Genomic DNA, 15253 nt, shown 5'->3' on the forward strand with positions numbered 1-15253 from the left:
TGGGTTTTTCCATGGAGATATTTTTTCAATAAAATTTGACAGGCAGACAAGTCTAGGCACAGCAGCTCTTTGAGCTAAATGCTAACGTCAGCATGCTGACGTGCTCACAGTGACGACGGTAACATGCTGATGTTTAGCGGGTACCATGTCCACCATCTTAGTTTAGTGTGCATGTTAACATCTGCTAATTAGCACTAAACACACACCAGAGGCTGATGGCAATGTCTTTAGTTTTGTAAGTATTTAGTCATAAAACAAGTATTTGACACATTTACATATTGAATCTGACTAACAGATGAAAGGTCAGGTGATCATCATAACATCACAATTCATGACAATACATCCAATAATTTACTTGTTGAGAAGTTTCACAATGTCAACCTGATGGCGATGCAAGATGAAAAATCAGGTGATCACCAAAGTCAGTTGGCTCATTGGTCATTGCCAACCCTAGAGCAACTCCACTCACATGTGAAGGAATTTAATATACTCAACCACAGTTAGCCTGCATACCTGGTACCAAACCACAATGTATGGAGATCAAACTTATCAGAAAATATAATTATTAGCAGTTAAATTGATAACTAAAATTATTTTGTTTAATAATACAAATTCTACAGTTTGGTTGGTCACTAGTCAACATTTTTCTAGTTGGGTGGGGTTCTGTGGGATAAAAAAGGGCTTATGACTTCAGTATTTCTAAAATCCAGGCTGTTTGCAGAACAGGTTTCATTTACATTTCACAGTCCTCTCTGAGTGCTATTTGTTCAAGCTGTAAAAGATGTGAGGAGGTGGACACAACTTTTACCATCCAAAAACTGAATGATTTCAGCAAACCCGAACCAAATGTGAATATGCTGCACTAAACCACACAGGGAGTCAGAAATGAATTATTGATCAGAGTGCTTTAAACTGGATGTTGTGGTGGTGTGATAAAGATGTAGGTGGAAATTCAAGCCCAATACCAATCATGTAAGATTTGAGCAGAGGTGCTGCTACCTGATGGGGGAAACAGGTCACAGCAAGAAAAGATCATTAATTCAGGTCATCTTGCAAGCTTAGCTTGTCCATTTGTGGTTTTGTGAATGTTTAAGTGAAGAAGCAGAAAAAGTATCAGAGAAAGAGTTTTTTGTTTTTAAAAAACGAGAAATGATTGACCCTGCGACCCTGTACGCAGGATAAGCGGTTGACGATGGATGGATGGATGGATGGAAATGATTGCAAAAATCCTTACTCTTTCTTTTAAATTGCATAACCAGTGGACTCTTTGGGTGGAAGTATTGATCAATCTTTGACTGACTAGATTCTGGCTTTAGCGGATATTTGAAATATTTAATGATTTTCCCCCTTTTGGAATAAAGGTCTTTCTTTCTAATAAGATCTTTGCTCATTTGGAGAGGTTTATTCCACTGATGCTATATTTTATGCATTGCAGCCATGTGAAGATGGAGCCATTCAGTCTGTGAATTTAAATAACTATCAGCAACGTCAGTATCGCCCTATCTCTTTGTTTTTTTAAGTGCCATGAAAAACAAACTGATGAAAATTAAATCAGACATATTTAAGTGCCTTGAAAAGCTTCAACAGAATGCTGATGAGCATCTTCACAGAGAGCTTCAGGGTCAGACACCAACCATGTCTGCAGTTCCATCCATCTCAATATTAGTAAAATATTAAAGCAAAATAAGGTTACTGTCAACTAATTAGTGTTGTTTTCATTTGAAATGCTTCCTGAATTCTTATGAAACCAGACAAAGTAATAAATTGCTTCCAACTGACTTTAAAAAGGACTCTGCTCAGGGACAAGATGTCAGACTCTCTGCTGCTGGTGAAAGGATCTGTACAAATTGTTTGATAAGTTACAGACTGACCAAGCAGGTCCTGTCTGGACTATTGAGGCTGCTTAAGAAAATAACTCCCCTTTCTTTTCTTTCTAAGGTACACACCGCTGGCCATGGTTGTGCATTGTGTGAATACCAACAGTGACCTATAAGAAATGCTAATCAAACACACACACACACATCTCTCTCTCTCTCTCTCTCTCACACACACACACACACACACAAAGACCGAAATTGTTTTTACCATTCCTCTGACAGGCAACATTTCAGATGCACATTAACAAACACCCCTGTCGGCTGAGGAAACCTTTCTGAAAATACCATAATTTTATCTTTCCATCAAATGCAGGAATATTAAAGGTGATATTTGGGCATGAAATCAGGGACCCAGATTAGCTGGCAAAAATACAAACAATGAAGAGGAGGCTTATAGGAAGAGGCTATACAAATACTGAACTAAGGTGGAGAAAAAGTTGTAATCCAAAGAAAGCTCAAACAGGCCTACACGTTTTTCTGAGCTATCATTAAAAAAGGCTTTCCACTCCATACAATATAACACAAGGCTTTCTCTGTTTGTTTACCCATGAATCACCAGGCTTAGCTTCATCCCTGTTTAACAGAACAGAACAGATAGTGGTGCTTCTTCATTCCTGCCCAGTATCTGCTCCAATAATCATACCTACTGCATAGTCTATTGAAGCCCTAAACAGTGCGCCATCGAGCGGTGGAGGAGAGCCTCGGCGAGTATAAAAGCCTCGAGTTTTCACATCGCTGTCAGCATCACCGAAAGAACAGGCGGCTGCATCACTGCAGACTTCAGCCCGAATGCTCTTAAGTAGGCTGACACGGATTGATGAACTTTTATGTTTCCTAAAGCTATTAATTTTTTTTCGCTTGTAAAAACATATAAATGCGAGCAGAAACGCGTTTAGGCTTAGAAGTCACTTCAAGTCATGCAACTCTGATCTCCCGCTGATACTTTGAATACGACTAAATACAGGAGCTGACTATGGGGATTTTTGCAGCCTCACCTGCGCACACACATCCTGGAAGTTAGCCTGAAAGAGGAGGGACACCCACAGAACTTGTTTGTAAAACTCGCCTTTTTCCCCTCTGCAGAACCATGCAGAGCAACAGCAGCGCCTCCGGACCCCTTGCCGCTCTGAGTGTGTGCGGAGGAGAGGAGGATGAACGCGAAATCTTCAAACTTGTCAGCCCCACAGAAGGAGCCTCCAACCTCGCAGCTTTTAACCTTTCACTGAACTGCTGGCTTCACATCCTCTCCAAGGAGTCCTCCATGGACCTGCATGGAGACAGCGCGAACCTGGCAGTATGTTAATTTAAGGATAAATTAAATAAATCCAAATCCATATGGATAAAATGAGTACTGTTTCTGGCAAAATAACCATATTGCATGTATCCCCTCAGCATATGTGTGTTTGAAGGTGATTTTATTCATGCATGCATGTTGTCTTTTGCCTTAAATTTCCATTTTTGTGACTATTTAGCAGCTCCAAGATGAGTTCTGTTTACCAGAAAACACAAAATAAAAACGCCATTGTATGTGTTTGACAGGTGCGAGTTGTCATTGCACTGGTCTACCTAGTGGTGTGTGTGCTAGGGCTTGTGGGTAACCTCCTGGCGCTTTTCCTGCTCCACTCCCGCCGCCGGGGCCACTACTACTCCTCCATCGACTGCTTTGTGATGAGCTTGACGCTGACAGACCTCCAGTTTGTCCTCACATTGCCATTCTGGGCTGTGGACACGGTGCTGGACTTCCGTTGGCCCTTTGGACGGGTCATGTGCAAGATTGTGAGCTCGGTCACCACCCTGAACATGTATGCCAGCGTCTTCTTCCTCACCGCCATGAGCATGACCCGCTACCACTCCCTGATTACCTCTCTAAAGATGGACAGCCCTAGAATCGCCACTGCTCGTGCCAAATGGGCCAGTTTGGCAATTTGGGTGGTGTCACTGGTGGCTACACTTCCTCATGCTTTCTACTCCACCACAGTCCAGGTTTGTTCATTCAAGACCATGAACCACCACACCTGATTTGATTTGTTTCCAGTACTTTCTTTCACTTTTGGGTTAGCAAACTCTTATGTAGTTGTGGTTGTGTTTACAGGTGTCTACTGATGACGAGCTGTGCTTAGTGCGGTTCTCTGACTCCGATTCAAGCTACTGGGATCCTCAAGTCCTGCTTGGACTCTACCAAACACAGAAAGTACTCTTGGGATTTGTAGCTCCTTTGATTGTCATCTCTGTGTGTTACCTCCTCCTCCTGAGGTTCATCCTGAGCCGGCGCATTGTAGGCAGCATGGTCAGCGGAAGCGTGACAGAGAGGTCAGAGTGTGAGAGAGGACGCCACCGTCGCCGCTCCAAAGTCACCCGCTCTGTCACCATTGTAGTTCTGTCCTTTTTCATCTGCTGGCTTCCCAACCAGGCTCTCACCATGTGGGGGGTGCTTATCAAATTTGACCTGGTGCCCTTCAGTAAAGCCTTCTACAACGCCCAGGCCTATGCTTTCCCCCTGACAGTGTGTTTAGCTCATGCAAACAGCTGTCTGAACCCGGTGCTCTACTGTCTGATCCGGAAAGAGTACAGAGCTGGACTGAAGGAGCTTCTGCTGAGCGTGTCTCACTCCGTCCGAAATGTTCTCACTCTGGCACTGAGAGGGAGGAGAGTGGATGAAGCACCGCCCAGCCTGGTTATGATACACAAAGACATCAATATGTGATTTACTGTATAAAATGAATAATTTGACATTTTGGGAAATACAATTATTCGCTTTCTTGCTAAGAGTTAGATGAGAATATTAGAGGTCCAGTGTGTAATATTTAGGAGGATCTATTGACAGAAATGCAATATAATATACGTAAATATGTTTTCAGTGGTGTATACAGACCTTACATAATGAGCCGTTATGTTTTCATTATTAGAATGAGCCATTTCTATCTAAATACACTGCAGGTCCATGAGGGTTTACAGAGCACGTTTCATCACTATGCTGAATATGTACTAAGAAGAAGAAGAAGTGGTAGTGGTAGTAGTAGTAGTAGTCGTCTGGTTTGTTAGAAGTAAGACGAGAAGTCAAATTTGGAGGAATAGAGCGCCACACGTATTATTCAGCAAACGCCAACAGAGTGCGTCAGCCACCGCAGCTTCTACTATGTGCTTGCAAAGGGAGGGGTGAGCGCTGATTAAGCTGTTGGTTGCAAATTGCAACCCTCACCACCAGATGCCACTAAAACTTTAACACTGAACCTTTAATATCATCCTCATGTTTGGACCCTAATGGTGCGTTCCATTTGCCTCAGAAGTCGGAGGTCGGAGCTGGGAATGACGTCACACCTGAGTTGTACACAGAAGTGCTAATAAACAGTATAAACTACAGCTTTTACTAACTGTTGATGCTCAGAGCAGCCATCTTGGGTCACGAAGTCAGGGTAGTGCGGTTCTCCTGACTTCAAGTCGGAAATCCGATTTCAGTGCACGTTCCCTTTGAAATTTCCAACTTGAAACTTGGAAATTTCGACTTCCCATGTCAAATGGAATGAACCATAAATATGAAACTACAGCCAGCAGCAGGTTAGCTTAGCTTAAGACAACGATTGAAAACAGGGGAAATGGCTGCCTGGCTCTTTCCAAGGCTAATTAAATCCACCCACCAGTACCACTATAGCTCTTTAATGGACATGTTATATCCCATTTGTTTAATCAGTATACACTCCAAATTGAAAAAGCAACGATTTGCCATTTTACAAGGGGTAAAAGGGGTATGTTTGAATTAAACAAACAAGACACACTGTGTTCATTAGTGAGATTTAGAGGTGCTGGTAGGCAGATTTTGTTTCCTTTGGACAGAGCCAAAGCTAGATGTTTCCTTGCTAACCTAGCCAGCTGCTGCCTTTAGCTTCATATTTAGCACACAAACATGAGACACTGTCATCCCTCTAAATCTATTTCAGCCCTCAAACACACACACTTTAGTAGACTCACCTGTTGCAGACAAACCTGATCATTTATGTTTCAGCTTTATTAAGAACTCCTCACCAGATATTCCACTGTGGAAAAAAATCTCTCTCTCCCTGAATCACAAGTACATTGTAGAATATTATAAGTTTCCCTCGAACAAGACAGCTCTGAGTTACACTGTGGGCAGATTTTCTTTTCTCTTCTCTGCATCAAAATACAGTGGTGAACAGCTCAACATGTGAAGTGATTTTTGTACTTTGCATCTCAAACACCCACACAACCAGGACTGTAATATTATTACATTTCCATTAGGACTGATTGACTCATATTTATTTGTGTAATTGTTGCTAACTCAGTCAGGACACTAGTCTCCCACACAAACCGTAACTCCACAATATTTGTCATTCAGTGTGTGTTTGATGCTAGCATGAAACTCTGTGCCATTTTCATGTCTCTTGTGTCTGCCTTGCCGTTTTGTGATAACAGGTATGTAATGTGACATTAAATAAAAACAAGAGGACAAAAGAGTTTAGTGACGTCTCTGGAAGTTAATCTCGTCTGCAGTCACAACAGCCAAAAAAATACGAACATGAGTAAAATGACTCAACCGCACAAAAGCTGCTCCACGTTTATGCCCTTTTGCAACCTTTAAAGTCTGAACATAGATAACCATCTTCAGCTGCCCACAGATAGGGGCTGACATGCAAATACCACACACTCCACCACAGTACCTCCATTGTGTGTCACTGGTAATAATTACTTCTCCAAACAGAATCACGGATTTATTCAGCAGGACTCCACGTGGGAGGCTCTGATGCTGCACAAAAAGCTAGCAGGTCACCAAGGGAACCTGCATCTTCCAGCTGCAAATGGAAATCAATCAAGTGTGATTTCAGAACGGGCGTTTGTCTGAAAATTCCGGCCAGCTCTCTTGTTCAGATTATTGCCAAACACTTTATTATTTGCTGTATTACCAAAAGAAAGCTGTGGCTGACATCTCCTATTGTTTTCTCGGTTTCAGTCATTGTTGCTCCCTTAGATGAGCTTGCTTCATATTTCCACAATTTTTTCATTAAGCTTTGAGCAACAGACACAGCAGCTACAGTACATTCACTCACACCCAGATCTCACCCCTTCTTCTTTATTTCAGAGCCGGTTCACAGAGTACAAGCAATATCTCACTGGTATAAGCATTGCAATGTTATGTGTGCCCAGCTATATTATATAGTATAGGGAGCAATTTCACTGATTGAAACCACATGAGCAAATTCATGAATCCATGTATGCCCAAGTAGGGAAGATGGTTGAAAGCAATTACTGGCTCAAGATGTTTATTTTCCAAGATGATATGAATGAATAATACACTGCTCAAAAGAATAAAGGGAACACTAAAACACCACATCCTAGATCTGAATGAATGAAATAATCTCATTAAATACTCCTTTCTTTACATAGTTGAATGTGCTGACAACATAATCACACAAAAATCATCAATGGAAATCAAATTTATCAACCCATGGAGGTCTTAATTTGGAGTCACACTCAAAATCAAAGTGGAAAACTACACTACAGGCCGATCCAACTTTGATGTAATGTCCTTAAAACAAGTCAAAATGAGGCTCAGTAGTGTGCGTGGCCTCCACGTGCCTGTATGACCTCCCTACAACGCCTGGGAATGCTCCTGATGAGGTGGTGGATGGTCTCCTGAGGGATCTCCTCCCAGACCTGGACTAAAGCATCCGCCAACTCCTGGACAACGTGGCGTTGGTGGATGGAGCGATGATGTCCCAGATGTGCTCAATTGGATTCAGGTCTGGGGAACGGGCGGGCCAGTCCATAGCATCAATGCCTTCCTCTTGCAGGAACTGCTGACACACTCCAGCCACATGAGGTCTAGCATTGTCTTGCATTAGGAGGAACCCAGGGCCAACCGCACCAGCATATGGTCTCACAAGGGGTCTGAGGATCTCATCTCGGTGCCTAATGGCAGTCAGGCTACCTCTAGCGAGCACATGGAGGGCTGTGCGGCCCCCCAAAGAAATGCCACCCCACACCATTACTGACCCACCGCCAAACCGGTCATGCTGGAGGATGTTGCAGGCAGCAGAACGTTCTCCACGGCGTCTCCAGACTCTGTCATGTCTGTCACATGTGCTCAATGTGAACCTGCTTTCATCTGTGAAGAGCACAGCGCGCCAGTGGCGATTTTGCCAATCTTGGTGTTCTCTGGCAAATGCCAAACGTCCTGCACGGTGTTGGGCTGTAAGCACAACCCCCACCTGTGGATGTCAGGCCCTCATACCACCCTCATGGAGTCTGTTTCTGAATGTTTGAGCAGACACATGCACATTTGTGGCCTGCTGGAGGTCATTTTGCAGGGCTCTGGCAGTGCTCCCCCTACTCCTTGCACAAAGGCGGAGGTAGCGGTCCTGCTGCTGGGTTGTTGCCCTCCTACGGCCTCCTCCACGTCTCCTGATGTACTGGCCTGTCTCCTGGTAGCGCCTCCGTGCTCTGGACACTACGCTGACAGACACAGCAAACCTTCTTGCCACAGCTTGCATTGATGTGCCATCCTGGATGAGCTGCACTACCTGAGCCACTTGTGTTGGTTGTAGACTCCGTCTCATGCTACAACTAGAGTGAAAGCACCACCAGCATTCAAAAGTGACCAAAATATCAGCCAGGAAGCATAGGAACTGAGAAGTGGTCTGTGGTCACCACCTGCAGAACCACTCCTTTATTGGGGGTGTCTTGCTAATTGCCTATAATTTCCACCTGTTGTCTATTCCATTTGCACAACAGCATGTGAAATTGATTATCAATCAGTGTTGCTCCCTAAGTGGACAGTTTGATTTCACAGGAGTGTGACTGACTTGGGAATTAAATTGTGATGTCTAAGTGTTCCCTTTATTTTTTTGAGCAGTGTATATATAAAGGAAAAGAAATGGGTCAAAGTCAACCAGACATGGAGGTGACATGTCAAGCACACAGTAATGACAGGATACATCTGCGGCAAACAGCATGAATGCTACAACTATGGAAAAGTCTATTTAAACACAACAGTGGTTATTTCTATATGGAAGGATTTATAGACTGGGAGGTAAATTCTTCATTTCCAGTCCACAGCAAGCAAGGACAGGCAAGTTTATGTACTGTTCACAAAGCTGAAATGCAGTCAAAAAGCCGGTTCATCTAAAGAAGTGTTGTCAGTTTTTGTAAAGAAACACTCCTGTATCAGTGTGCACATACTCAACAACATGTTAATGTTCTACAAGCAGTGGCGGTTCTAGACCAATTTTATTAAGGGGGCCAGGCTGGGGCCAATTGTTTTGTCAGAGGGGCATATTCAATCCGGGACCAAAGAGACAAAGGCAATGTTCAAGCTTTCAAAATGTCTTGTTTAGTATATAATGTAATTTTTTCGTACGTTTCATAAACTTAGTTATTGTTTCAGTAACAAGATCTTTTCAGTAACTTAGTTATAGTTTTATTTATTTATTTTGGCAGTGCATGTCCAGCCTGGTAGGACCAGTAAGCTACTGTTATCGCTTTTTGCGTATGAGAAGTGCTGTTTAAATGCAATGCATTATTAAATTGTTATGATAATAATTTACCCTTTAAGGAAGGAATTTCCAGCAATATCCAAAGGCTATCCATGCAATGGAAACATGGATTACAAGGACAAAATGTTGTCTACAATGCTGCATTCAGTTTAATGTACATTTTGTTGCAAGGAAGATTACTATGATTACTGTAGACCATTCTCACTTTCCATGAACCTAACCAAGTCATCTCTGTGCCTAAACCTAACCAAACATTAACCATAATGGTGTCACATCATGAAACAAATGTACTTTTAATATGACAGGGATTTGAAACAGTTTCTGAAGACACAGACAGATGATGCCATCCTGTCGATAGTGGCGTCAGATTAGAAAATATGAATATGTGCTGTTGTAAAGGGCATGCGCAAACAACATATTTTGTTTTTGTTGTTTGTTGTATTTGGGGATTTAGGTTTATCTAGTCTGTTACTGGCCACATTTTGGCCTTTGTCCTGGCTCAAAAACTGACATCCATACCAATGTCTGGTTCTATCTTGAACTGCAGCATCTGCAGATTCATTCCACACCCGATATGTTATGATCCACTAAAGTTAGGCACAAAATGAGATGAATAAATCCCCGTTTTTCTTATCTCTGCTGCCATCTTGACTGTAAGGGAGCTGGGAGGAACAATGGAGTGAGATACAACTCTTTTTTGTTTCTGAGAGGTAGGTAGGGGGAGGGTTTTGTTTTGTGTGTTGAGGTTCAACAACATGTTCTAATTAAATAACAAAATGTTCCGAATAAATAAGAATGTTTAAATTCAGAAGTTAGGACTTATCGTCCTATTTGTTTCATTAAGTTTATACAATTAGGCGAACCCAGTATGCTCAGGCACAATATACCATTACACTAGCCTATTCGTCTTAAAGTAAACTGAGACTATACAATACAAAACCACTGTCACACTTTTCCAGAATGTCACACTGAGTAGAAATGACACCAGAAGGAGGCTTAAAAACTCATAATTTGTGTGTAATTATATTCCTCTCAGGACCAATACTAAGGACATGACTTCCATGTCCTTAATGATAGCTACAGCCCTGCTCACAGTTATAAATATTCACACAGACCAGTCGGATCTCTTGGACACCAGGCAGCTCTGCTGGAGGAATGGGAAATTAAAGGCCTTGCTCAAAGGCACCTCAGCTGTGGTAAGCACTGCTCTTTCATTTTCCCCACACAGATTTATCGTGCTGGTCCAGGGATCAAACCAATTACCTTACATCCACAAGCCTGCTTCTCTAGATGTGTGACATTATGTTAGCACCCATAATTTAACAATGCTCTTTCTCCTTCGTTTTACGTTACTGCAATTGCTGCTTTTTCCTTTCTGTAATATCACTTTCTGAGATCAGGTAATCCGAGTCTTGATCTTTCGGTAATACAGGCTAATGAAATGTAATGACTTTTGATACATTACAATTGCATTTCAGAAACAAAAACTGTTTCACATTTCACATGGCATCAATTAAGGGGAAATATTTTGAGAATTTATGCTGCACCGTGATGCACACAGGGTTGCAGCACAAGCACAAACATCAAAAACAGGCCTCTCTCAAGAGAATAATGTCCATCAAAAATTGTGGTGATGAATGCAGTTGTTGCTGTTAGAGCTTGTGAGACACATGACTTATTCCTATTACAATTAAAAAGCAAGTGTCTTCAAAGAGCAGAGACATATTGTTGGTAAAGTGATTCCCATAAGAAACTAAAGGTTCATCCAACCTTAAATGACAAAATCTGCTCCAATTGGCAGTAACAACTCAGTGTCTCTGAACCTATCATAATTAGAATTTGGGTTTCGCGCAACAGGGCTCAAGCTCGCCCAAAATTGTCTCATCTAACTCATAGTGATTTTCTGAACTTTTTCCTACACTCTCGCCAATTTCACAGCAGTTCTTTCAGTTTGACCTAAGAGAATCTGCAGCTGCCTCCATCTGAGGCATGTTTAGACTACAAACTTTGGTTTTCTGGTTTATTGGGACTCATCAGAAAGGACAGGATGACACTTTTTCAAGTAAGGGCCAATTCAGTGAAATCGATACCCAAATAGGACATCTTATATTTCTCTTTTAAAATGATTGCTGAATGCCAACACATAATTTAAGTTATCAGAAGCTTTGTTGAGAAAATGGCAATTTTAATGGGAAATCATGTGCTTGCAATATTGAGACATTCCTTTTAAGTATTTTTTTTCAGTCTCTTTCTCCCTCTGCTTTCTATCTATTTGCAGTACCACGCCTTTGACGGTGATTGCAACTTCAGCTTTCTTCCTCTGAGACTTGCTTGAGCTCGCTTATGCTGAATGCAGAGCATCTGTACACAAACACCCATTATGTCCTTTCACACATTTCTTGATGAGATTCAAGGACTCCACACGCCTGATTCAGTGACTGATTTCCTCGGATACTTTGGTGCGGCAGCCATGTTGGAGCAAAAACTCATCTCAGCCTTGAAGGTCTTTGACACCCTGTAGCTCTGACCTCGTTACTTACATTCATTGTTCTCGCTCTCCTTAAAAGCATCCCAGTAACTGCCAGTGAAAGTTTCTCACACAGCATGAAGCTTTCAAAGCAGGGTTCATGTTAAATGTTAATGAGCTGCGCCTGCTTTCTTTCAGATGTAGCAGTTTCAATTACAACTGAGGAGTTTGATTCTGGCTTCATCAGACCAAATCTTTGATACACAGTCTTCTGGACTCTGCGTGCCAACTGCTGGCACGCTGTCACTGACTGTCTGTCCTTATGGCCTTTCTGCCATCTAGCACAGACTTAAGAAGTGCTGCACTGTCTGTTCTCCTTCCAGAGAGCTCTGCCTTCACAGCCAGCAGAGCTCTGATGTAGAGTCTCTGACCATGGTCCTTCTTGCTGGGTTTAGGAGGATGAGAAGCTGCAGGAAGAGTCTGTTTGGTGCTATTTAAAGTTTGCACATTCATGCTGAGTATCTCTCCACCACATCCCAAAGGTGCTGCTCTGTTGGATTGCGTTATTCTGCCAGAAGTAGCCATGAGAAGACGTGTAGACTTGTGTGTAGTGTCCATAAAGGGACGCACATGGGCAGCAACAATACTCAGGTAGGTGTTGCGTTTAAACAATGGTCAGTTGGTACTAAGGGGCTAAGTGTGCAAGAAAATATCCCCCACACCATTACACCACTGCCACCAGCCTGAACCGTTGATACAAGGCTGGATGGATCCATGCTTTCGTTGTTTATGACAGATTCTGACCCTACCATCTGAATGTCACAGCTGAAATCAAGACTCATCAGACCAGGCAACGTTTTTCCAGTCTTCTATTGTCCAATTTGGGAGAGCCTGTGTGAATTGTAGCCTCAGTTTCCTGTTTTGACCTGTAGCCCATCTGCTTCAAGGTTCGACATGCTGTTCTCGTTCAGAGATGGTATTCTACATACCTTTTTGGTTGTAACGAGTGGTTATTTGAGTTACTATTGCCTTTCTGTCATTTCAAACCAGTCTGCCCATTCTCCTCTGAGTTCTGATATCAACAAGGCATTTTTGTCCACACAACTGACACTCACTGGATATTTTCTCTTTTTCAGACCATTCTCTGTAAACCCTAGAGATGAAAATCTCAGTAGATGAGCAGTTTCTGAAATACTCAGACCAGCCCGTCTGGCACCAACAACTATGCCACGTTCAAAGTACTTTAAATCCCCTTTCTTCCCCATTCTGACGCTCAGTTTAAAATTCAGCAAGTTGTCTTGATCTACATGACTAAAAGCACTGAGTTGCTGCCATGTAATTGGCTGATTAACTATTTGTGTTAACAAGCAATTGTACAGGTGTACCTAATAGTGTGGCCGGTGAGTGTATATGATAATCATGTTAATTTTCAAAAAAATTTACATTAAATCTCAATTAAATTTAAAAAAATAATTAATTGAGAAATTGATGATAGATAAAATAACCAGTCTTTTTTGTCAAATTCGGAAAATAAACACCTCACAAATCAAGGTACTTCATCATATAAAAATTCAATAATTCCAAAAGGAATCAAAAGATAGTGATTTACATTGGCTCCAATGGCCTGAGACAGGTTTATAAATCGGATATTAAAAATGTTTTTCTCATTTCTGCTGATTTCCTAGTGAAATAGCTGATACCTTCACCTCTTTAGGTTTGTAAAAATCCTATATATTAAACTATACTGAACTGTTCACAGCTTGTGTTCATAACCTGCTGTAAGCGGGTACGAGTATAATTACATTGATTCACAGTTACCAGCTCTATATACTGCTTATTTGTCATCATATACACAGTATATAGAAACAGTACAAACAGTAAGCCTCGGATAACAAAGTCCCTGAAAATGCTACTGTATAAAAAGAAAAAGGCATTTAGGCAAGGGAACACCCTGTAGCTGAGTAAGCTGCAAAAAGAAATTAAAGGTGAAATCAGGGGAGAACGAAGAAAATATAAGGACAAAATTGAGACACAGCTTAGATTAAATAATTTGGGTTCCGCCTGTGATAGTATAAAAAATGGTGTTTGGCTCAAGGAAGATAGGAGGAAAGAAGATTTAAATGGCTACACATCTTGCCAGCAGCTCCCACAGGATTTTAACAACTAATGCTCTGAGCTCAGGAAAGGTCTCATGTGTACACCCCCTATTAATCCCTTCTTTGATGAGGCGAGTGTGATCAAATATTTTAAAGGTTGTAGATCCAGGGAAAGCCCAGGTCCTGATAATACAGGCAGCGTCTGCTTATAGTGTACGCAGAGCAGCTAGCTCTTATTTTTAATTATATTAATATTATATTTTATATTATATATAATATTATGAGTACCATCTATATGGAAGAAGTCTATTGTGGTACCCGTTGCAAAGGCAACCACCCCCAAGCCTTTAATAAGTTTAGGCCTGTGGCCTTAACCTCCTTCATAATGAAGTCATTCGAATACCTGTAAAAAAGAACTCTTAGTTAAAAGTTAAGAGTGCTTTCTCAGAGCAGTGTTGTCAAGGGACAGGCAGTGGACATGGTCACTAATTATAAATATTTCCTCGCCTGAATTTGATTTTCATACTGAATTGCTGCGCAAAAAGGGCCAGCAACGCCTTTTTTATTTAAGGAAACTTGCTAAATTTCAGATTGACAAGACTCATGTCACTATCCTACAGAGCTTTCATTGAATCTGTCATTTCATTCTCTATCATCTGCTGGTATGGTAACCTTGGTACCAAAGAGAAAATGCCTTGGCTAGGATCATTAAAGTAGCCAGTAAGACAGTGGGAGATGAGTGTTAGCAGTCTGAATCATATATTCATTAAGTGAGTGCTTTTAACAGTAACAGCTAATCGCTCAGATAGTGCCCATCCTCTTAACTCTGAGTATACACTGTTACCATGTGGCCTGCACTTGCCAAAAAAAAACAAAAAAAACAAAACAGGTATAAAAACTCCTTCATCCCTGTCTCCATTCAAGCCTCAAATGCCAATAGCAGGAGATAACCGCCTTATTGATGTTAGGTGGATGATCACGTCAACAAGAGATTGAGGCAATTATGTGTATATCGGTTTTAGAACGTACTGAGATGTACTTCATCCTATTTGTGGTATCTTATTTTGCAGAGAATATATTTCATCTGGTGTAAAAGTTCTGCAAAATATCATAGATATTTATTGCGGTGCAAAATATTAGTAGTGTAATATATTGTAGTACATATAATTCATCCATAATCTTGATCTTGTCAGACTATGACAGCTATGTATAGCACAGAATTTTATGATTTTAATAGTAGGGTCCATGCGTTTTATAGGCCCTGGGTAGCAACAGTGGACACTTATGGCCTGCTTCAGATAAGCTAGG

The 15253-nt window shown here is 41.5% G+C and overlaps 1 protein-coding gene across 1 annotated transcript; it reads left to right on the forward strand.

Moving 5' to 3' along the window:
* Positions 1-2964: 2964 nt before the first annotated feature.
* On the forward strand, positions 2965-4581 carry LOC123972744 (relaxin-3 receptor 1-like). The gene is made up of 3 exons (XM_046052385.1): positions 2965-3171; positions 3417-3860; positions 3970-4581. Exons 1-3 carry the CDS (start codon positions 2965-2967, stop codon positions 4579-4581), a joined length of 1263 nt encoding a protein of 420 aa, XP_045908341.1.
* The last annotated feature ends 10672 nt before the right edge of the window (positions 4582-15253 follow it).

Source organism: Micropterus dolomieu, linkage group LG06 (genome assembly GCF_021292245.1).
Source record: "Micropterus dolomieu isolate WLL.071019.BEF.003 ecotype Adirondacks linkage group LG06, ASM2129224v1, whole genome shotgun sequence".
Classification (NCBI taxonomy): Eukaryota; Metazoa; Chordata; class Actinopteri; order Centrarchiformes; family Centrarchidae; genus Micropterus; species Micropterus dolomieu.